This window comes from Megascapheus bottae, chromosome 21 (genome assembly GCF_031878675.1).
Source record: "Megascapheus bottae isolate mThoBot1 chromosome 21, mThoBot2.hap1, whole genome shotgun sequence".
Lineage (NCBI taxonomy): Eukaryota > Metazoa > Chordata > Mammalia > Rodentia > Geomyidae > Megascapheus > Megascapheus bottae.
Window position 1 is genome coordinate 33,039,042 of NC_143529.1, and position 23,806 is coordinate 33,062,847.

General features: G+C 43.4%; 2 protein-coding genes across 33 annotated transcripts in view; one reads left to right on the forward strand and one right to left on the reverse strand.

Annotated features, from left to right (window-relative positions):
* Trip12 (thyroid hormone receptor interactor 12) overlaps window positions 1-23,094 on the reverse strand; it is a 135,656-nt gene extending 112,562 nt beyond the window's left edge. For 21 of the 31 annotated variants that reach the window (XM_090354989.1, XM_090354990.1, XM_090354988.1 and 18 more), the window contains exon 1: window positions 21,328-21,565. The gene's annotated coding sequence lies outside the window, so the exon portion shown is untranslated. Of the gene's footprint in view, window positions 1-18,205; window positions 18,327-19,873; window positions 20,071-20,111; window positions 20,250-21,083; window positions 21,199-21,327; window positions 21,567-21,655; window positions 21,752-22,643; window positions 22,668-22,689; window positions 22,712-23,019 lie in introns of those variants that run through there. The other 10 variants (XM_090354981.1, XM_090354969.1, XM_090354961.1 and 7 more) reach the window with 9 other exon arrangements.
* Fbxo36 (F-box protein 36) overlaps window positions 22,027-23,806 on the forward strand; it is a 63,268-nt gene continuing 61,488 nt past the window's right edge. Inside the window, exon 1 of one of the 2 annotated variants that reach the window (XM_090354994.1) lies at window positions 22,027-22,427. In XM_090354994.1, coding sequence (XP_090211120.1) covers window positions 22,332-22,427 — 96 coding nt within the window. In that variant the 5' untranslated portion in view covers window positions 22,027-22,331. The remainder of the gene's footprint in view (window positions 22,428-23,806) is intronic. The other variant, XM_090354993.1, reaches the window with a different exon arrangement.

The following is a 23,806-nucleotide window of genomic DNA, read 5'->3' on the forward strand; positions in this document are numbered from 1 at the left end:
ATAGGAGTTTGAGGGCCTTCCACTTGCTAAGAGGCTACACCACTTGAGCCATGTGCCACTTAAGTACTTTTTGGCTTTCCTTTTCAGACAGGGTCTAACTTTTTTTTTTTTTGGCTCAAGTGTGAACCAGGGATCCTCTAGTACCTTCCATGTAGGTGGTTGTGCACTAACACAACTAGTCTGGGAAATTTTTGTTTTTTTTTTTTAGGATAGCAATATGGCTTAGTGGTAGAATGGTTGTCTAGCATGAAGCCCTGGATTTGATGCCTCAGTACCACATTCACAGAAAAAGGCAGAAGTAAGCACTGTGGCTCAAGTGGTAGAGCTCTAAGTCTTGAGCAAAAGGAGCTCAGAAGAAAAAAAAAAAGTCCACACTGAGTTCAAGCCCTAGGACTGGCAACAAGAAAAAAAAAAATTTTTTTAAATAAAGGCCAATCTCAATGACAAAAAGTCCATATTGGCTTACTATGTAGCCCAGACCAGCCTACAACTTTCAATCCTATCTACAGCTCTGAAATTACAGTTATCTACCATATTAATTTTTTTTTCAAATTTTCAATGTCTGAGAGTGTATCATATCACATTGACATGTGAAAACTATGGGGTTTCTTCTGTTTTTCTGACAGCCCTGGGGCTTGACCTCAGGGCTGAAGCACTGTCCTTGAGCTTTCGCAAGGCTACCAAGCACTGAGTCACAGGACCATTTCCAGCTTTTTCTGCATACGTGGTATTAAGAAACAAACCCAACCCAAGGCTTCCTGCATGCCAGGCACTCTACCACTAGGCCACATTCCAGGCTGTGAGTGTGTGTTGTGTGTGTGTTCAGTGAATATTTTGCATAAAAGTAAGCTAATGTAACCCCTGTACTGTTACATAGCTTCCAACTTTGGATTCTTTTTTTAATGGGTCATGGGCGCTTGAATTCTGGGCCTGGGTGCTGTCCTTGAGCTCTTCAACTCAAGCTACAGGCCCTACCCCCTGAGCCACAGCCCCACTTCCTGAGTTTCCAACAGTTAAGGTGAATTTTATTTGTTCAGTGTGACCTTCCCCCAATTTCCTGTTCTATTTGGATGTAATGTTCCAAAAGAAACAACTTCATTTCTGATTAAGAATTTGGAGTTATATAATTAACAAATAATTTGTACAGCACTTTTACTCATGTTTATTGTACCAGTATAACTGAAATGTGTTGAGTCCTATAAAGCTTTATTCCTATTTTAAAAATGACAAACTCAAGTGTTATAAAGTCACAAGCCTATATGCTGCTAATCTCATCTAGACATGCCAATTTTAGCAATAAGTGATACCAGGTACTACACATCTCAACTTTACACACTAATCCAAAACAACATTCAGGTCCCAAGATAAAATATGTAAGTTAAACGCAATGGACAGCATAAATTAAATTCAACAGAATTCAAATCTAGCCCCAGGAAACTGAGACTTGAACCTAGGTGATCACAGCTAGCACTCACTAATCTGAGTCATGCATCTAGTTTTGACTGTGGGAGAAGAGAAGAGAGTGGGTTTGAGTTTGGGGATCACTCGTAGGACTTGTGTGGAGCATGTGCGCTGACCCTAAACTTTTGTGCTCAGAGGTAGTGTTCTACTTACTTAAGCCACAGCTCAACTTCCAGCTTTTTAAAAAGAGATACAAATCTCCCAGATTTGTCTTCCAGGACAGGCTTTGAACCATGATCCTCAGATTTCAGTCTCCTGAGTAGCTAGGATTATAGATGTGAAAACACTACCTAAATCACTCTTGTCTAAATAAAATTGCCAAGGACTAAAAGAATAACCTTTAAGTTTCTACTATAATAGAGAAACTCAAAGGTACCGACCTAGAAAGGTTAAAAACAATCCTTCCTCACAAGCTCTTACTGCTTTCAACTGTACTCAATGCACAATCTGCTACTTAACCCTATCAAGACCTACAAATTTCTTACATCCAAAAGATTTTAGTCATAAATAAAATACTTTTTTGCTGGGTATTGTGGCTCACACTACTCAGGAGGCTAAGAAATAAGGATGGTAGTAGTTCAAAGCCACCCTGGGCAGGAAAAGTCCATGAGACTCTTGCCTCTAAAAAACTACCCCAAAAAAGCTGGAAGTAGCATTGTGGCTCAAGTGGTAAGGAGCACATGAGCACCAAGACACTCAGGGACAGTGCCCCAGGCTCTCGGTTCAAGCCCCAGGACCAGCAAAAATTGAAAGTAAAAATAAAAAAAATAACTATCTTCAGGCTGGGAGTTTGGCCTAGTGGTACAGTGCTTGCCTAGCACTGCACACACAGAAAAAAGCCAAAAGTGTGCTGAGGCTCAAGTGGTAGAGCTCTAGCCTTGAGAAAGTCCAAGGACAGTGCTCACTCAGTCCCTGAGCTCAAGCCCAGGACTGGCAAAAAAAAAAAAAAAGAAGTTTATCTTCATCTAAGTTTCTCCATTAAACTATATATGATCCACTGTAAGGTTTAAATATTAAAGATAATGCAAAAAAGAATCTGCCTAAATATGACATCTAACATTAATTAAAAATTTTTTTCTTCTTTGTGGTACTAGAAATAAATGCTAAGGTCTCAAGCATGCTAAACAAGTATTCTACCACTAAGCTGTAATATTTGCTTTCATCAATGAGTTAAGTATGATTAAATAACAATCTGAAAGAATACGGCAGTTGTCTAATTCACCTTGACAAGGCCAGCCAGGGCAACCATCATCTCAACCAATGAACTGGGTATGGAAGTATATATGTGATCTCAGCTCCTTCTAAGTATGAAAACTATCAACACCCAGAAAAAGCAAAACTAAATTTTTAAAATGTAAAAACTACAAGAATCAGGCACCATTGGCTTACCGCTGTAAATCCTAACTACACAGGATGCTAAGATCTGAGGATCACGGTCTGAAGCCAGACCAAGGAAGTAAGCCCATGAGACGACTCCTATCTCCAATTACCTAGGAGAAAAACCACAAGTGGAGCTGTGGCTCAAAGCATTAACCTTGAGTGATTAAAGATAGCATCCAGGCCCTGAGTTGAAGCCTCATGACCAATCTAATCCCCACCCCCTCAAAAAAAAAAAAAAAAAAAAACAGCCAGAAGATAGGATCATGCCTGTAACCCTAGTTACTCAGCAGACTGAGATTAGAGGATTGTGGTTCAAAGCCAGCCTGGGTACTAAAGACTGTGAGACTCTCCAGTTAACAATTAGAAAACCCTAAGTCGCACTGTGGCTCATGACCAACCAAAAAAAAAAAAAGGGAAAGAAAAAAAAATCTTCCTAGTGGAGATACTATTATTTATTAAAAAGATATACTAAGAGAGAGAAGAATGACATAAATTCCTCTCCTTCCTTCACAGAAAAATATAGATAGATTATATACTAAGATATTCCCTATGCACAAAACAAGCTCATGTTTTGTAAATGACATTTAGAGCATACAGAACAAAATGAGCCAATATATTCACAATATATTCAGAATATTCTCAACACATATTCTTGCTACTATAATAAGATCAGAGACACTACTATTACTGTAAGAAGATCAGAGATGCTACTATCTAAGAAAACCCTATGCCTGCTTTTGAACAGTTTTTTTTCTCCCTGCAGGGCTGGTGACTCAGTGAGAGTGCTTGTTTAGCATGTTTAAGGCCTCAATTCAAGCCCTAGCACTGCCTTCCTATTCACCAAAAAGGGTACTGAAGTATTCACAGATTAACACAATCTTTTCCAAACAATGAGTAAGTAACCTGTCATCAACAGTATTACAACTTCAAACATACACTATTAGGCTTACAGGTAGGCTAGCAGGAGAAAAAAAGCTAATAAATTAACTTAAAGGTTGGAAAAAAGGTACAAACTATATTATTACCAAAAGGGGAAGAATGCAATGTCAAATTTTGGTTTAAGATCATGTATGTCAGCCAGGCTTCAGTGGTATAGCTGACATGTTTTTTTTTTTTTGCCAGTCCTGGGCTTGAGCTCAGAGCTTGAGCACTGTCCTTGGACTTTCTCAAGGCTAGAGCTCTACCACTTGAGCCTCAGCACCACTTCAGGCTTTTTTCTATGTATGTGGTACCAAGGAATCGAACCCCGGTCTTCATGCATGCTAGGCAAGCACTTTAACCACTAGGCCAAACTCCCGGCCCCCTGACATGATCTTAAAACTTATCAAATCAACTTATCAGGTAGGTGTGAGGAATAACACGGCTTCCATGATTGTTTTAAAGTAAGCCTATCATATTAATTCCTTTGCAATTTTTATATGACAGCCATATCCCATACTTAAAAACTGCTACTCATATCTTTAGAATCCAACATTTTAAGATTTTTTTTTTTTTTTTTTTTTTTGCCAGTCCTGTGGGGCTTGAACTCTGGGGTTGGGCACTGCCGTTGAGCTCTTGAGCTCCTTTTGCTCAAGGCTAGTTGTCTACCACTTGAGTCACAGCACCATTGAGGGCCTTTTCTATAACTGAAGACAAGAGTCTCATGGGCTTTCCTGCCCAGGATGGCTTCAAGCTGTGATTTCAGCCTCCTGAGTAGCTGGATTTACAGGCTTTGAGCTATCACTTCTCCACTTCTAAGAATTTTCTAGTATTATGACCTAAATATTTACTCTTCTTTGTGTTTGCATATGAGTTTTTTTAGTCTGGAAAGCCACCATAGGTCAACAATATTCCACCATTTTCTCTGTGTGTGAATTTTAACACAAGTGGTAATGCACAAAAGCCCAGGGACAATACCAAGCCTTGAAATCAAGTTCCAGGATCAGCAAGTGCATAGAGAGTGAAAGATCATCATAATGAAAGCACAGACACTGGGAGAAAGGAAATACTAAGATACTTCTCAATTTGTGGAAGGTGCATGTATACTGGGGTCCTGGGACTAACAACTGAAATTTGCTAACAAGTAACTGGTGTGCGGGATGACAATGAGTATATAGCTTGGGGGGTATGGGGGGAGTGGGGGAAGTATGCCTATGATGCAGACTATAAAAAATCCCTACTGACCGTTCCACTGTTCCTAGTCTTACAAGCAAAAAGTTGTTAAGACTCAAATGTGTAGAAGTGAAATGGAACTAGGAAACTACGAAAGACTGGTAGGTGAGTGAAGAGGAAAATGATGGTGAACATACATATGCTTATTTTTTATAAAGGCTGGGTGGCACCTCTGGTGCTTCAGGAATATAATCCCATCTATTCAGGAAGCTAAGAACCATGATTCAGAAAGTGGTGGTGTGGCTCAAGTGGTAGAATACTAGCCTAGAGAAGGCCCAAGAACAGTGCCCACACCCTGAGTTTAAGCCCCAGGACCGGGGCGGGGGGGGGGGAGGGGGAAGGGTGTATGAGTTGATAGTGCCTTAGTTCGGCCTAACATAAGCTGAAACTCATTATACAATTACCTTTTTACATCTGAAATCTTTCATGAGAGAGAGGAAGAGGAGGAAGGAAGGAAGATAGTGGCACAGGTCTCTCAGCACTAAGCCATGAGAACTGAGAGTTTAAGACCTACCTGTAACAAAACAACAGCAAGACCCTACAGATTCAAACAAAAGAATCAGCAATATTAGAACATGTTATAACCAAAAAAAATATGCTTTATTTTGAAAGAATCATTCTTTATGTGTGTATGGCCCAGTAGCAGGGCCCAAAGACTTCACTCTCACTTGATTTCCTGTTCATGGCTGGCACTCCACCACTTGAATAATTCCTCCACACAACATTGTCATGTAGGGGGAGGGTAATGGGTACCAAGACATGTGAAAGGGTATCAATGTATGTGAATTAATGCACCTTCCATCTGGCAAATATCATGTAACCCTTTTACTAATTACAATAAAAAAAAAAGAAAAAAAAACATTGTCATGGAATTACAGATGGAGTTTTGAAGACTTTTCCACCTGGGTTGGCTTTGAACTATGATCCTACAGGTCTCAGCCTCCTAAGTAAAGTATCTGTGATTACTGGCATTTCTGACTCAAAGTCACTCTTAGTCATTTTTTTATTGTAAAATGTCCAAGTCATTTTTTTGAATTGTAAAATGTCCAGAGGTTTTATTTTTAAATGTCCAGAGATTTTATTTTTATCAGAGGAGAACAAGGTTATCAATATAAAGTAAACCATCCCTTTGTCAATCTATACTTTATTAATTCATCATTTAACTTCTTATCACTCAATTCTAACAGTGTGTTACCCTTCAAAGGTAAAAATACAAAAGAAAAATCCTATCCTCTACCATTTGAGGAGTGACACTATGTATGTTTCCCACAGTTCTCTTCTCAGAACCCCCAGTATGAAAAAAATTCTTCTTCACATTGTTTTAACAAGCTGGGCACAAATTTTCTGATAACGTGACAGGCAAATCACCTGATAGAATGTAGAATTAACGCCATCACCTGCAGTAGAGATATTATGCTACTCCACCCCAGTGAAACACAAAACTTCCCAAGATATACTTGTCATTTTCTAAATCTTCTGAAGTATTAATTAGCTGTGTTTTAAAATACCTACTGAAAGCAAAGCACCTATAGATAAACTATTAACAAATGTGTTTATACAATCCAAGCACTGTAGCCGGCATGTTGGCTCATGCCTATAATCCTAAACTACTCAGGAGGCTGAGATCTGAGGATCAAGGTTCAAAGCCAGCCCAGGCACAAAAGGACCTGAGACTCCTATTTCCAATTAGGCTCCAGAAAACAGGAAGTGAGGCTGGCTCAAGGGTGGGGCAGTAGCCTTGAGCTGAAGAGCTCAGGGACACTGTCCAGGATCAGGGGTAACCTTGAGCTGAAGAGCCCAGGCCCAGCTCAAGCCCCATGACCCCCCAAAAAATAAATAAACCAACCACTGCCATCTTTTCTTTAGGTGAAGATAGAGATACTAATGCTGATATTTATGGCAATAATAACACATTACAAAGAATCTTTGACACCCTAGATAAGAACCAATGGTTCTCAAGCTTTCTACCATTAAACAAAAATTCCTCAGATAAGTCTCAAAACAGTAAGGGAATAATTCACTAACAGTGTGCTTAAAAGCCATATTAAATCCTAGACTCAATCCCTAGCACCAGTGAGAGGAACTGAGGAGAAGTCATGCTCATATCAACATCAACAAGACTACAGCTACTAGCCTTCTTCGAATGGACACAATCATTAAGCTGAACAAAAATGGAAGCCTTAAGACTATAGAATATTTTCTTCAGCCCATCAGTGAAATAAATGTCAGTGAAATTATCTTTTACAAATGAAGTTTTTGTCACTCTGCATAGTGTGACAAGAATATCTTCTGGATACAGGAACAAGAAAAACTAAAGATGACCAAGATAAATAGAAGCAAGTACAAACCCTAGAAAACTATTGTTTCTTTTGCAGGATGTTTAGGTAAGTAATGAATGGGGTCTGAGATCAAGAGCCCTGAACCTGTTACCAGGCAGGAGCTTTACCACTTAAGCTGCACTCCCAGTCCTTTCTGCTTTGTCAGATAGTTTTGTGCTTCTGCCTGGGAACAACTTCAGACCACAATTACACAACAGCAAGATTAGTGCAAAAACAAGCATTAGCCAGGCAGTGTTGGCTCACACCTGTCATCTGGGGACTGTAATCCTAAAACAGACCAGGCATAACAGTTACTTTTGGGGGTCAGCTATGGGACTTGAACTCTGGGACTGGGCGTTGTCCCTGAGCTCTTTAGTTCAAGGCTACCACTCTACTACCCCAGGAGCCACAGCGCCACTTTTGCATTTCTGGTGGTTAATTGGAAATAAGTCTCATGGACTTTAGTTGCCCGGGCTTGGCTTTCAACTGTGATTCTCAGATCTCAGTCTCCTGAGTATCTAGGATTACAGGCCCAGCAAGTTAGTCAGCAAGTTAGTAAATCTCCAGTTTACCAGCAAAAAATGCTGGAAGTTGGGGTATGACTCAAGTGATAAAAAACTAGCCTTGAGCACAAAAGCTCAAGGGCAATGCCCAGGCCTGAATTCAAGCTTCAACACTCACATAAAAAAAAAAGGGGGGGGGGGGTTGAGGGGAGGGAAATGGGGACAAAAACATGAGAAGGGGTATTAATGTTTGTGAAGTAATCCACCTTCTATCTGGTGAATATAATGTAACCCTTGTATTATAATAAAAAAAAATTTAATAAAAAAAAAAAACAAAAACAGAGAAAGGGCCGGCCGGGAGTTGGCCCAGTGGTAGAGTGCTTGCCTAGCATGCATCAAAACCCGGGTTTGATTCCTCAGTACCACATACATAGAAAAGGCTGGTAGTAGTGCTCTGGCTCAAATGGTAGGGTTCTAACCTTGAGAAAAACCCAAGGACAGTGCTCAGGCCCTGAGCAAGCCCAGTACTGACCAAAAGGAAAGAAAAAAAATAAACAGCATTACTCACACAATGGGAGAAAAATTCAAAGGAAATTTGTCTGTACTAGAGCTTCTGGTCTCTTATACACTGACTAAAAGGATAACTCAACATGTGAAGGGGTAACAACGTTCAAGAAGTAATATATCTAATACCTGATGATATCAATCCTCTGTACATCGCCCCAACAAAATAAAATTTAAAAAAAAAGGATAGCTCCTATTTATCGAATTCAGATTTGAACATTTGTATAATACATATAGCACATATGTATTTTCACATGTGAAAATCAGCATTTTAAGTAGTAACATAGTACTGTAAACCTCTATATATTTTATCAAGCAGCATTCTCTATTTTATCAAGCAGCACTGATTATATTAAAACCTGTTATCAAGCCATCACAACATGTTGGTATCCTCCTCCATCTTTACTGAAATAACATGGGGCTCAAAATTTGATGGCTAAACAAAACCATAGCCACAAAATCTCTAGACCCACAAGGGGAAGAATAATACCAAATAATACTAATGTAAAAAATTAAGGAGAGAAAACAATGTTCACTACCCAAATTCTATCTATCTCATTTAGCAACAATGAAGGAATACAGCACAGGTCTTGTGTTCCAAACTACTCCAGAGACCAAGTAATGAAGATACCATGAACCCAGGGAGAGACCCCACCAACATTGCCTTCTAAAAGTACTACTTTTGAAGGTGAGAGGATATCCCTTCACCTGTAAAGAAATAGGCTACTCTTGTAACCCTCAGGGTAAGTCATGATTGAGCTGAACCAGTTTTCCTTTTTTTTTTTTTTAAAAAAAGGTGTCTTTTATTGTTATTATAAAGGTGATGTGCAGAGGGACTACAATTACGTAAGTCAGCTAGTGAGCACATTTCTTTAAAATCATCCCTTCCCTTTTTTCCTCCCATCCCCACCCACGAGTTGCAATTCATTTTCAAGGGTCTAGTGAGTACCACTGCTGCATCTGTCCACTCTTTATCCCTCCATTTCTGTTTCCCACCCCTTTACCCTCCAAAGACAAATGAACAAGACAAAGAAAAAAAGGATACAAAGACAACTATTCTAATAACCCTCAGGGTGAATCATGATAAACCTAAACCAGGAATTTTTTCTTAAAAGCATTTTGAAGCAAAATGAATTCCTAATGACAACTGGCGAATTATTATCAAGCACGTCTGATCACACACCTGTATTATTAAGCTTACTCAGAGGTAGAGATTGGGAAGAATGAGGTTTGAGAACAATCAGCCTAAGCAAAAAAAAAAAATGGCATGTCCATCCCCGCCAACAACACAGACTGAGTGAGATCAGGAGAATTTCAAGGTTAACAGAGCAAAAAGTTCACAAGACTCTCATCCACACTACGGCAGAAGTGTATAGACATACCAGGAAGTATAAATAGAAAGGTTAGCCTGGCACAGTGGCTACTCAGGAGGCTGAGATCTGAGGATCACGGTTCAAAACCACCCCGGGCACTAAAAAGACGTGACTCTTATCTCCAGTTAATCACCCAAAAACTGGAAGTGGGGCTGTGGCTTACGGGGTAGGGCGGCAGCCTTGAGCTGAAGACCTCAGGGACAGCACCCAGGCCCAGAGTTCAATTCCTACAACCAACAATAAATGAATGGAAAGGTTGCAGATCAAGTTGGTCCAGGCAAAGATATGAAAAGCATATCACCAAAATAAGCAGAGCAAGAAAGGCTGTAGGAAGCCAGGCACCATGGCTCACTCGTAACTACTGAAGCTATGGTTTAAGAATCAGTGGGCAGGGAGGGGGTCAACAAATCCCTGAGACTCTTACCTACAATTAACTAGAAAAACACCCACAAGTGGTAGATGACCAGCCACAAACAAAAACGAAGAGGTCAGTCATAAGCCAAAAAAAAGGGGGGGAATGGAGAAAAGGTCCCAAGTTCAAAGCCCCAATACCAGCATATATCTTTTTAATGGTTCAGAAAGTACAGCAGGGAACCCAGCAAGTATGATGCACTAAGCTCAAATCACAGCACTAAAAAAGTTGGGTTTTTCTCAAAAGTCAATGTCATCATCGTTGTCTACTGAAGAAAAAACACAAATGTGTATCAATCTGAGATGGATAAGGAAAGGATTGAGGCAAAATTTCCTAAGTCTAATCACTTTCCCATGTGGACAGAAGAAATGCAAGTGTTTTACAAAGGAAAACCATGAAGCTTTATATCTGCTTTGCCAAAAAACATTCTTTACTACAGGACTAAAACAAACTTCACATGTTTTTTTTCCTTAAGTCCAACAAAATTCTGAAAACATTCAACTGCAGACTTCCTAACAAATGTGTGTGTGTGTCTGTATGTGTGTATTATTTGGGGGGGGGGGGGGAGGTCCCAGTTCTAGGGATTGAGATCAAAGCCTAAGCACTATGCCTAAGCTTTTGTGCTCAAGGATAGCACTCTAACATCACAGCCACAGCTCCATTTCTGACTTTTTGGTGGTTAACTGGAGATAAGTCTCATGGACTCTCCTGCCCAAGCTAGCTTTGAACCACAATCCTGAGACATGACATTACACTAATAGCTACCTTGTTTACTTCCACAGAGAAATCAATTTAATTCAAGTTTACACGAAAATGCTAAACTGTGCTGAACTGGTTGTTCATTTGACTGTTAGCCCAGCACTCAGGAAATAGAGGAAGGACCAGTTGTTCCAAGAGCAACCTGGGAATTCACAATCATACTGCCTTCAAGAAAGAAAAAAAAAAAAAAAAAAAGGCACAGTGACTCAGCCTTGCAAATCTAGATACTCAGGAGACAAAGATGAAAATGTGAGGTCATCATGGTTGAGGCCAGGCAGGCAGAGTTCACAAGACTGCCCACTTTATCTTCACCAATAAAAAGCTTGGGCAGTCAGGCTGGAGCACGGCTTTAGTAGAGCACCAACTAAGCAAGAAAGTTGACCAAGTTATGATACTAAGTTCAAACCATGAAACCAACAGACATATACACAGCTGGGCATGGGGGCACATATCAACTATGCAGGGAGTATTAAATATGCTGCCACTGGGCATCAGTGATTCATGCCTATAATCCAGGCTGAAACTAAGGATCTTCGAAGCCAGCCAATGCTGGAAAGTCCTTGATTCTCTTTTTTTCAGTACAAAAACCCATGAGACGCTTTTTAGATTATCTTAGCCCTAAGTGGAGGAGCTGTCGCTCAAGTGGAAGAGCGCTAGCCTTGAACACACATACAAAAAGGTATACTGCCAATCCTGGTGGCTCACACCTGTAATCCTAGTTACCCAGGAAGCTTGAGATCTGAGGATCACAGTTCAAAGCAGGCCTAGGCGGAGAAGGGGGAAGTCTATGAGATATTTATATCCAATTAACCACAAAAAGATGGAAGCAGAAGTTAAGGTTCAAGTGGTAGAGTGCTAGCTTTGAGCACAAAAGCTCAGGGACAGAACCCAAGCCCTTGGTTCAAGGCCCAAAACCAAAACAACAAAAAAGTGTCAATAATGTGGGAGTGATGATCAATAATGTGGATTCGGGCTGGGAGTTTGGCTTAGTGGAGTGTTTGCTTAGCAAGCACAAAGACCCAGGTTCGATTCCTTGGTACCACATCCATAGAAAAAGCCAGAAGTGGTGCTGTGGCTCAAGTGGTAGAGCTTTAGCCTTGAGCAAGTCCAAGAAGAGTGCTCAAGCCCTGAGTTCAAGCCCCGGGACCGGCAATAATAGTAATAATAATGTGGCTTCTCATCTCAATGTTTCTCCATAGCAACAGCGCTGCACAATGCATAGATATTTAAAAATTAAGGGGAGGGAAATGGGTACAAAAACATGAGAAGGGGTATCAATGTTCAAGAAGTAATGCACCTACTACCTGATGAATGTAACTGTAACCACTCTATACATTATCCCAACAGTAAAAAAATTAAAAATTAGTTATTTCATTTTTAAACTTTTATAACTGCACAAATAAAAGTCATTTAAACTTACTATATATACATACAGTAATTCAAAAACTTAAAATTCTAGCGCTGGGAATGTGCTTAGTAGTAGGGTGCTTGCCTAGCATGCATGAAGCCCTGGGTTCAATTCCTCAGTACCACATAAACAGAAAAGTTGGAAGTGGCCCTGTGACTTAGGTGGTACAGTGCTACCCTTGATCAAAAAGCTCAGGGGAGTGCCTAGGCCCTGAGTTCAACCCCCAGTACTGGCCAAAATAAATAAATAAATAAACAAACATACATACACACACACATATCTGTATTTATATAATTTTAATAATTCTATATGTAAAAGTTATGAAACAATTTACCAAATATTCAATTTTGCTGAATACCAAATGACTCAATACCTATAACCTTAGCAACTCAGGAGGCTGAAATTAGGCAGACAAATCCAAGTGACTTTCATCTCCAATTAACCAGCAAAAAAACAGAACTGGAGGCAAATGCAGAGCTATGAGTGAAAATACTGAGGCAGAGATAATGAGGGCTCTGAGACCAAAAAAAGAGGAAAAAAAAAAATTTATTCACCTTACTCAATTTTATTAATTGCCCTAAAGGTAACACCTTCTCCAATACTGGAAACTTTATTTCATTAAAATAATACAATACCAAATGCAAAAATCGAATTCAATGCCAGTGAGAGTGAGTGGGGACAACTGAAATTTGAGCTTACTTAGGGTCTTGAATTTGCTAGTTTAGCACTCTACCACTGGAGCCAAATCTCCAGCTCTACTTACTATTTTGCTGGTTATTTTGGAGATGGAAGTCTAGCAAACTGTTGCCTGCACTGACCTCAAACCACAATCATCCAGAGCTTAGCCTCCTGAAAAGCTAGGATACAGGTAGGAGCCACCTGGATGAAAAAATAAAAATAAAAAAAATAAATTAGATTGATTCCAGAGGGAGGCTTATGCCTGTAATCCTGGCTAAAACCAGGAGGCTGCGATTTGAGGATCATACAGCCCAAAGCTAGCTTGGGCCACAAAGTGTGTGTGGCTCTTACCTCTAATTGACAAAACAGGGGAAGTCAGAATATGCTCTGTGGCTCAAGTGGTAGAGCACCAGCCTTGAGCAAAACTGAGTTCCAAGGTCCAAGAGCAGTACCAAAAGAAAAAGTAAATAAAGTAAACAAAAGATATAGTTGGTAGTTTACAACTGTAATGCCATCTCTGGGGGTGCTAAGGACTGGCCTGGGCTACAGAGGATACAACTCCCCCCCAAAAAAACTTTTAAAATAAACTAAAAGATTTAATTAAGGCATTAATTATACAAAACAGATTAAAACTCTTAAGTGCAGACTGGTAGACATAACAATTAAAAGAGCAAGAATGCCAAGAATTTCCTTCATGTTTTCAGGCAACAATTCAACCTGACAATAACAAAGATGCGAAACAAAGTTACAAAACATTGAGGCCATAGAACAGAGCATTTCCATATACTTGCTCTTTACAAGCCAACTATAAGCACTTCATTTTTTAATCTCCCTGAACCTGCTCTCTAAGGACAATAAAGCAGCTTAAATTACAACTCAACAGTGAACTACAGATAGGCTCTCAGTAAAAATTCACTTCAGTTTCCAGGGCATCAAATGTTTACCAACCTAAGTACTTTTTACTTGAGACAATCGGGCTTTTTTTTTTTTCCTCAAGTTCTGGGACTTGTAATCAGGACCTGGGGCACTCTGTCCCTGTGCTTCTTTTGTTCAAGCTTAGAACACTAATAACTTAAGCCACAGCACCACTTTGGGCTTTTTTTGAGTAATTTTAAAGTCTCACAGACTTTCCCACCCAGGCTAGCTTTGAACCAGGATCCTCAGATCTCAGCCTCCTTTATAGGTACAAACTGTAGGTGTGAGACACTAGTGCTCATGTTTCTATGATCTTTACAAGGCAGCACAAAGTACATCTATGTATTCAGTGTGCTGCCAATGGGTAGAATAGTTATCACAGCCAACAAGTTGATTAAAATACACATTAAAATTGTCAAACTTGGAAACTGGCTAATAGGCACTTAAATTTATAAATAGCCTCTAAAAACTAATCCATGTGTCAGCACCAGTGGCTCAGCCTATAGTCCTAGCTACTCAGGAGGCTGAGATCTGAACATCACAATTCAAAGCCAGCCTGGGCACTGAAGTTCATGAGATTCTCATCTCTAATTAACACCAGAAAACTGTAAGTGGCACTGTGACTCAGGTGGTATAGTGCTAGCCTTGAGCTGAAAAGCTCAGGAACAGCACTAAGGCCCAAAGTTCAAGCCCCACGGACAAACAAAAAAAAAAAAAAAGGAAAAAACTGATCCATGGATGGAGCCAAAGCCAGGTAGGTGCTGGTAGCTCACATCTGTAATCAAAGCTACTTAGGAGGCTGAAAACTGAGGATGGAGATTCAAAAGCCAGCCCAGGCAGTAAAGTCTTCTGAAACTCTTATATTCAATTAACACCTCCCCCCTCCCAAAAAAAAAGCCAAAATCGGAGCTGTTAGCTTCTAAGTGACAGAGCATTAGTCATTATGCAAACAGCTCAGGGACATGACCCAGGACAAGCAAACACATATACAAAATCCATGGATGGGTAGTAACAATATACTTACAGAAATACATTCCTGTCTAAAAATAAAAAGAATTACCTAAAATGGGCAATATTACAAAACGGTTGCAAACATCAATCTCTTTATATCATACCCAACACATTTGCATTACCAATGTAGCTTTTTATTAAGTCAAACATGGTGACGTATACCTTAAGCCACCTCACAGAGTGAGGTGGCCTTCTCCAAATCAAGGAACAAACACTACTCTCAATTATTTTCAAGGAGAATATTTTGGTATGAAATAGAGGGTGTTGAGTCAGCCAATGCTACAATAAAATGGATTAGGAACATGCATTCTAACTCACCTGTCTACGGGAATATCCTAGTATCCACTACATAAATGGAAATTAGGTCCACATTGTTCACTTAAGACACACGAACCAGGCGTGTATGGCTTACCCCTGTAATCCTAGCTACTCAGAAGACTGAGATCTGAGGATAGCAATTCAAAGCCAGCCCAGGCAGAAAAGTCCATGAGACTCAGATCTCCAATTAACTGCCAGAAAACCAGAGTGGAACTGTTGCTTCAAGTAGTAGAGTGCTAGAGCAGGGAATTCAAGCTCCACAACCAACAATATCAAGTAAAAACACATGATTTTCCCAAGGTAAAAAAATAGAAAGGGCAAGCCAGGCACCAGTGGCTCAAGCCTGTAATCCTAGCTACTCAGGAAGCTTGAGATCTGAGGATTATGGTTCAGAGGCGGCCCAGGTGGCAAAGTCCATGAGACTCATCTCCAATTAACTACTAGAAAACTGGAGATGGGGCTGTGGCTCAAGTGGTAGAGTGCTGCTAGCCTTGAGCTGAAAAGCTCAGAGGAAATCAGAAAAGTTCAAGCCCCATGGATGACCCAAAAAAAGAGGGGGAGGCATAATTAAGACTGGAACCCAAGCCTTTTTCCTTCAAATTAGATATTTTTATTAGTGAAAAGCTTTGCTCTAGGTTACTTTTTAAATAAGGTACAAACAAGAAACTAAATAGATAAGCATGTATAATTTTTTTCTTCTAGCTAATTCAACTGAACGAAAACACAGAAATAATCTAAACCTAAAAAGTCTCAAAGAGAAACTACTGAAAAGACTTATTTCAGTCTGGAAAGCAAACATTTTGCCAATATTCTGAATATATGGAGATTACAGATTTGAGGGAGCTACATATTATCTAAAACAAACCATTAGCCAAATTAAATTTTACTCAAAACTCAGCCATCATGGGTATACAGTACATGACTATAATCCTAGCAACTCAAGGATACTGAGACCTGAGAAAAATGGCAGCTGAAAGCCAGTTACGGCAGACAAGTCCATGAGACTCCAAGATAACCAACAGGAAGTAGGGCTAGAGATGGGGTATGAGTAATAGATGAGCCATAGATAGTTGGAGCAAGAAACTCCTGAGTTCAAGTCCTGGTTTGGTGGGAAAAAATATTAAATTATAAATCAGGAAAGCCAACCACTGATGGTAGCTCACAAATGTAATCCTGAGATCTAAGGATCATAGTTCAAGGCCAGCCCCAGTAGGAAAGCCAATGAGATGTTTATCTTTAATAAACTACCACTAAAAAAAGAAAAAAACAAAACAGGAGCTAGTGGTTCATGCCTATAATCCCAGCTACACAAGAGGCTGAGATTCAAGGATTATGTATAGCACAAAGCCAACCTGGGCAGCAAAGTCCATGAACCTCTTAATTATCTCCAATAAAAACTATTCAGAGGGGCCAGGAGTTTGGCCTAGTGGTTAAAGTGCTTGCCTAGCATGCATGAAGACCCGGGTTCGATTCCTCGGTACCACATATAGAAAAAAAGCCGGAAGTGGTGCTGAGACTCAAGTGGTAGAGCTCTATCTAGCCTTGAGAAAGTCCAAGGACAGTGATAAGGCCCTGAGCTCAAGCCCAGGACTGGAAAAAAAAAAAAAAAAAAAAACTATTCAGAAAAAGCAGGACGTAGCAATATGGCATAAGTGGTAGAGAGCTAGCCTTGAGGGGGAAAAAAAAAGCTCATGGGTAGCACCTAGGCTGAGTGCACACCCCAGAATCAGCACAAAATAAATAAAATTAAACAAACATAATCCAAGAGACTGGTCCAGCATCAAGACACTACTCATCTACATACCACCAATAGCAGTAAGCACAAACTAAGAGTAACTTAGTAAATTAGTTGAAAATGTGAAGCTTGGTCAGGAGCATGGCCTGGTGTAGAGTGCTTTCCTAGCACGCAAGTCCTGGGTTTGATTCCTCGGTACCACATACATAGAAAAAGTCAGAAATGGTAGAGCTCCAGCCTTGAGAAAGCCCAAGGACAGTGCTCAGGCCCTGAGTTCAAGCCCCAGAACTGTCCAGAAACAATCCAGATGCCCTACTGCAAATGAGCAAATCATATGGAGTGAGATAAGGAACAAAAAGATGCATGGTATCCTTAATACGTGGCTATTAGATCCAAATAGTACAAGAACAATGACAATATTTGCGTACCCAATGCTATGAACATGGTATTGGAAATATAAACACAATTAAATAGACATAAAAATGTATGACTCTGGGGCCGGGAGTTTGGCCTAGTGGTTAAAGTGCTTGCCTAGCATGCATGAAGACCCGGGTTCGATTCCTCGGTACCACATACATAGAAAAAAGCCAGAAGTGGTGCTGAGGCTCAAGTGGTAGAGCTCTAGCCTTGAGAAAGTCCAAGGACAGTGCTCAGGCCCTGAGCTCAAGCCCAGGACTGGCAAAAAAAAAAAAAAAAAATGTATGACTCTATAGACATGTTTTATTACAGATTAATATGTATCTGTGACATACAAACCCTCAGCCTAATTTTAATTATGTTCTAAAATCTAAGTGCCAATGACTGTATTTAGATTCCCTTCTTGAATACTTGTCTGTTAAACACGTCATTTGTAAATGATAATAAATTATTTAATTAAAGAAAAGTGAAGTTTCCATCACATTTCAAGTACTAATAGGAAGCACTAAGATCATACAACAATCTACAGATAGGTATTAAGAGTCTGGCCTCAACTCCCTTTAGTCTTGGTCAGTGTTGTAAACTGTAGTTTGCCTTTTGACTTATAGAAAAATAGCCAGAGAACTGGGATCCCAAAATATGGGTTACATAATGAGACCCTGCTTTGGGACCAAATAGACAGTACAAAATAATTCATAGGTTAAATAATGCAGCACAGGCAATGATTTTATCTACCCAGGCCACTCGAATAGCATACGAAGTAAGGGGATAAAAACAACCAAACTACAAGTTTCATAAGCACCTGTTGGAGCCAAGAACCCTTCCAAGCAGAGAACTGGTTGCATATTTGGTAAGACCAACTAACACCTTCGCATATACCACCATTTGATGTAATCCTTGCCTTCAGGAAGCCTATGCTCCAGCTGGAAAAACAAACAAAATATCAAGTATAACACTATAATCCAAAAATGAAGCATATGCAGATAATTAAGAAGTGCAAGGAGAAAAAATCATAAGGTAAAAAGCAGTTTGAGGAAGTGGGCAGAAAGGGTGAAGAGAACTCTTCTTTACATCCCACTAGATTACTCTGTACATAGTAGGTGGTTGTGATTTAAAGAAGTGTAAAGCATATAACTCAGGTGGTTGAGTGACGATAAGAATCAACAAATAGGTTACTATTTTGACTTGAGTCCATCAAATTATCTCTACAATAAGGAACAAAGGAACAACTGGCATCACATTTGCTCAAACATTCCCATTTATTCACTTACAAAGGGAAGAAAAAGTTTGACTCTGTGAAGCAGAGATCAAGAATCAAACCTGTTTCCTTAATTGTAATCAATGCCAATAGTCAATTTCAGGAAAGCCAGAAACCACAATCACTAAAAATGTTTGAAATGTAAAGCATGTTTGAAATTTTTCTAAATAAGGTTAAAAAAATACGGCTATTTGAATATATGTAAAAAGGTATCTGATGCATTTTTTTTCAATTCAACAGATGAAATTTAGGCCCAACTAAGCTTCCCTACTATTTCTAATTATAAAATGCTATGATGCATCTAATCATTAACCCCCTTTACTAAGACCACCACCTCTGGTGAGAAGCTGTGTTTTAAATGAGCTCAAAGTAACTAATATGACTTCTAAAATTAGTAGCATCTTATACTTATTTAGCACTTTTTCCCCCCACAGCCATTCTATCTGCTGGACTTTAAAAACACAGTGAAAATAAGTTACTCACATCCACTTTAAGGATAAAATGGAGACCAGCTAGGTTTAAGAACTCGGGTCAAGATCACACAACTACCAACTGGCAATGTATGAATCTTCAAGCCAGTGATTTGTCTTTGTTAGGATCATAAAATCTTAACTAGATCAACAAATATAATAGCCTTCAAAGCTAAAAAGGGAAATGGATGACAATTTTTACTCTACCACCCAGTTTTCTAATATGCTAATCTTATTCTAGCACCTTCTAGAAGTCTAAATGTAAAGTTTTAAAACTATTACATCAATGAGTGAATTCTTTTAAATAAAGACAAAATGTCTGACCAAACAAAGTAGTAAATGTCAGCTGAGTAGACTTAATAACTATTCAAGCTGAGTAAAAGGAAGGAGCAGATGGAAACTAAGATAATCTTAATTACAATTCTGTAATTCTTATAATTTTACATTTAAAAAGGCAGGCAAATACAAACCTCACAAATTTCTACCATGTTCATCTGCTCTGAGGTAAAATTAAACTTCTCAATTGTACAAAGGTGAAAGAAACCCACACTAGTCCAGTATTTATAGAAGCTAAACATAGAGCAAGGAGTAAGTTAAAAACTGTTTACTCTTCAACTTAACCATGTTAAAACATATTTTAATGCGAAATATATGAAAGTAAGTCTGAATGTAGCCCTCTACAATTTACTTCCTATACCTGTGGTTAACTCACTCAACCCACCCACCCCATCCCCCCACTCACCAGGCCTCAAATATAGGCCTCTTGCTTTTTTTTCTAAACAAGTAGGACCTTTGTTCCCTGCCTCGGTTTCTTACTACTACACTCAGTATCTCTTTTCAACTTTCTATCACATATTTTTTGGTCTTGCTTTTTTTTTTTAGTCAAGCCATTGTGAGCTTCAAGGTAGGCCTTAAAAACAAACAAACAAAAAAAAAAAAAACGAGTATGGCTGTGGAGGGGAATAGCAAGTTAAGCACACCACTCAAGGGCCTACAGACGGAGGAAAGCCTGGAGAGCGGGTGGTGGTTTGGTCAGCACGGGCAGGATCTGGAGCGCCGACTAGGAAGGGAGACAGCAGGACAGCAGTTAGAAGGCCACTCGGAACAGAGTCACTGCGCTACCAACCGACCAACCCCCACCCCCCTCCACGCACACGAGTCCACACGCAAACATTCCCTGCCCTCCCCCCGCCGGCCCACCCACCCTCCCCCAACGTCCAAGCGCACTGCCCCAAACAAGCTCCTCTCCGGGATCGGCTAGCCGCCCCCCACGGGAGACAGTTCCGTCACCCCCATCGGAGTTCAAACCTGTAAGTTATCTTCCCAGCACGCACGCGCGCGCGCCACACTCACACACACACTCGCGCGTGCGTGCGCGCGCCACTCAGACACACACACGCGTGCGTGCGCGCGCCACACTCAGACACACACACACACTCACGCGCGCGCGCGACTCGCGGGTCTTTTTAATTTTCAGAGGCGTGCTCCCTCGCGGGACGATGCAGGTCCGCCCAGCTGGGCGCGGAGGGGCTCACAGCCCCCCGCCCGCCCCAAGGTGTGCTTCCTCCCGCGAAAGGCCCGCTCGCTGCGCCGGAGCAGGAAGGCCGGGCTTTGAACAGACGACCCAACGTCCTCCAGAGCTTTTATGTAACCCACACGCGGATCCATTCATGGCCTGACTCGCCTACCACGCGACGACCCGGGCGACCGCTGACAACCTCCCCCCCAGTGTCCGCCCTATGACTTCACGTTTTCCCCTCAGCCAAGTTTCCTCGGCCTCCGCCCGCGGCCGCCCCCCGGGCCGTCTTCCCCCCCCCAGCCTCAACTTCCCAGCTCAGTCCGCGCCGCGGCCCCGGGCCGGCCTCCGCCAACCGTCCCCCGCGGGCCGGGGCCCCGCACGGCGGCGGCCGCAGGCTCCCCCAGCCCCTCGCTCCCCTCCACGGGGGGCTCACTCGAGCAGGCTCCCTAGGGCCCATTTCCGGGCCGTTCCCCGGCGCCCAGCCTCTCTCGGCCGGTTTCCGGGGCCCCCCCCAGTCGCATTTCCGGGGAACCCTGGCCGTCTTCACCACTCCCCACCTGCACTTCCGGCCCCCCACTTTCTCTCTTCCTAGACGCCCTCCAAGCTTCAAAAGCCCCCACTTCCGGCTCCCCGCCAGCCTCCCTCCCTCTCCCCCCCCCACGACCCGCTCGTCCTACCCGGATTCCGTGAAGGGCCTTCCTCATCGCGGGGGTCCGACGGGGCACCTGGCGACCCCCCACTCCCGCCGGCCGGATCCCTCAGGCGGCGGTCTCCCTCGAGCGCCTCGCCCGTCAACCCCCGGCCGCTCCTTCCGCGCCGCCGCCAGCGCCGCCGCCGCCGCCGCCGCCGGGAGCAGGCCGAGCGGGAGCCGAACCGCGGCGATGACACAAGCGGGCTTCCTGGGACTTTCTGTTCCAGCTCCTCCCCCCTCCCACCCCTCAGAACGGCCCCCTCCCCTCCCCCCCGGACGGCCCTCGCCGTTCACAATGGCGCCCCCCCAATTACCTAGTTGTGCCCCAAAGTCTCCGGTCCGGACTCGGTGGCGCGGCGGCAACTTCCAGTCGCTTCCCCCCCACCCCCCCAGCGGCGGCGGCGGCGGCGGCTCCTCAGGTCCCTTCAATTATCAGCTGAGCCGAAGCACCGCGCCGGCGTGCGCCTCCGCCGCGCCGCCTCCTTCCCGCGGTTCAACACCCTCCGGGAACTACTTCCCCCCCCCTCCCCCCCCCCGCCCTCCGCCCGGCTCTACCCGGCTCGTCCGCGGGGCCGGCCCCGCCGCCGCGAGACTCGGAACATCGACCGTCCCACCCCAGCGCCCGGCTCGCGTCTCCCGGCGGCCTCCAAGCTCCTCCCCGATCCTCGGAGGGACCAGGAAGGAGGCTGCGGGACGCCGCTCGGTATCCCTCCGCCGGGTCACCCCTCCCCTCCGTGGAAGCAGGAACTAATTCCCCCTCGGGTCACCCACAGCCTGGATGTGCAAATTTCCAGGAGCCGGGTTCCTCAGGACCCTGGAGGGGGGAACGGTCGCCCCGAGTGTGAAACCATCTGCCGTCTCCCAAGGCCGGGGTTCGGTTTGAAAACTAAGGTTTTTTGTGTTGTTTTTCTTGGCCCCCCCACACCCCGCTGACCCCAGGCAAGCCCCGCCCCTTCCTGGTTGTCCTAGCGACGGCGGTGGCGTCCCAAGATGGCGTCCTGGCTGCCGGAGACTCTGTTCGAAATTGTAGGACAAGGCCAGGCTCCAAGCAAAGACTATTACCAGTTGTTGGTCACCCGCTCTGAGGCAAGTACGAGCCGCGCTTTATCCTGTCTGCTCGCTCGTCCCCGTCCCGGCGGGCCCGGCACGGCGGGCCGCGCTAGGCCCAGAGGACCGCGGCGCCCCGCCGGAAGCTCCGGGTCCCGGCTCCGAGCGAGGGACGCCGGTTCCCCGGTCACCTCGGCCCCGGCGGGGCCCCCCGGTGTCCCGTCCCCCTTCCCCCGGGGCCACTCCCCGGCAAACCTGCTCCTCCTCCCCCACGACGCCGTCGCCCTCGCCGGCTTCCTACCCGCTGCGTTCCCTCCGCGCGTACGGGGAAAACAAAAAAAAAAAAACGGGCGTCCCCGCCGGCGCGTCGCCTCCCCTCGGCGTCGGAGGGAGGGAAAGAAAGACGACTCGGGCCGAGCGTCCCGAGGAGGAGCCCCGCAGGGGAGGGCAAAGAGGGCCGGGCTGGGCCCCGGGGCAGAACTGAATCCCGGGGAAGATTCCGAGCCGCCCGGACGGCGGCGGCCCGCCGGGCGGAGGCTCCGCGGTCACACCCCAGCCCCTCCCGGGTCCCCCGGCCCCCCGGCCCCCCGGTCCCCGGCGGGAGCGGACGCCCGAGAGCTCTCCCCCTTACCTCCTCGGAGCCTGTCCGTCCCCATCGAAAGTGTGCGGGGGGGGAAGGGGTGGTACGAACATGTTTCAGCTGCTCGGCGTGGCAGCCCCACCCATGATGACATCTGCTCCTCCACAATAAGCCCCGGGATTATGTTATCGGCTGGGGTAAAGTAACGACTGGCCTGTTTTTAGGATTATTTTCCCGAGGAAGGGTGGGCTTTGGGATGACTTATTGTGCCCCGGAGACGAGCTGCCTCGAGCCCGGGGCCTCCGCTTGGGAACAGGTTTCCTGGCCGAGCGCAGGCTGTTTAATTCATGCGTCTTTTCCACTATTGTATAAAACGACATTTACCACCTGGGGCGGGTGTGTGTGTGTGTGTGTGGTGTGAATATCGTTTAATCCCATGAGTTTTTCCAGAACCTTCGAACAAAGGGATAATTTTATTTTTTTTTATTCCGACACGTTTACAAGCATCTCTCCGTACAGGAGTCGTCTGTATACATTTTACTTTTTAACATCTAAACTTTCGAAATATCAACTAGCGTCGTATCAACCTGTCACTTGTTTTTAAAGTTTGTTTTTTAAAAAAAAAAAACTCTATTCTTAGGAGCTTTTATAGGTTTTGACTGGGAGGATTGTTTTCGCTGATTGGTTGTTTGGATTTGGGGGAGTTGTTTTGTTTTATTTTGCCATATTGGGAATAGAATCCAGGGCTGGGGCAGGGTGAGCAGGAGCTCAATCATGACCTATACTCCTAGCCCTTTGGGATTTCTTAAAATTTTCAAGTGTGCTGGCTCGTTTATTG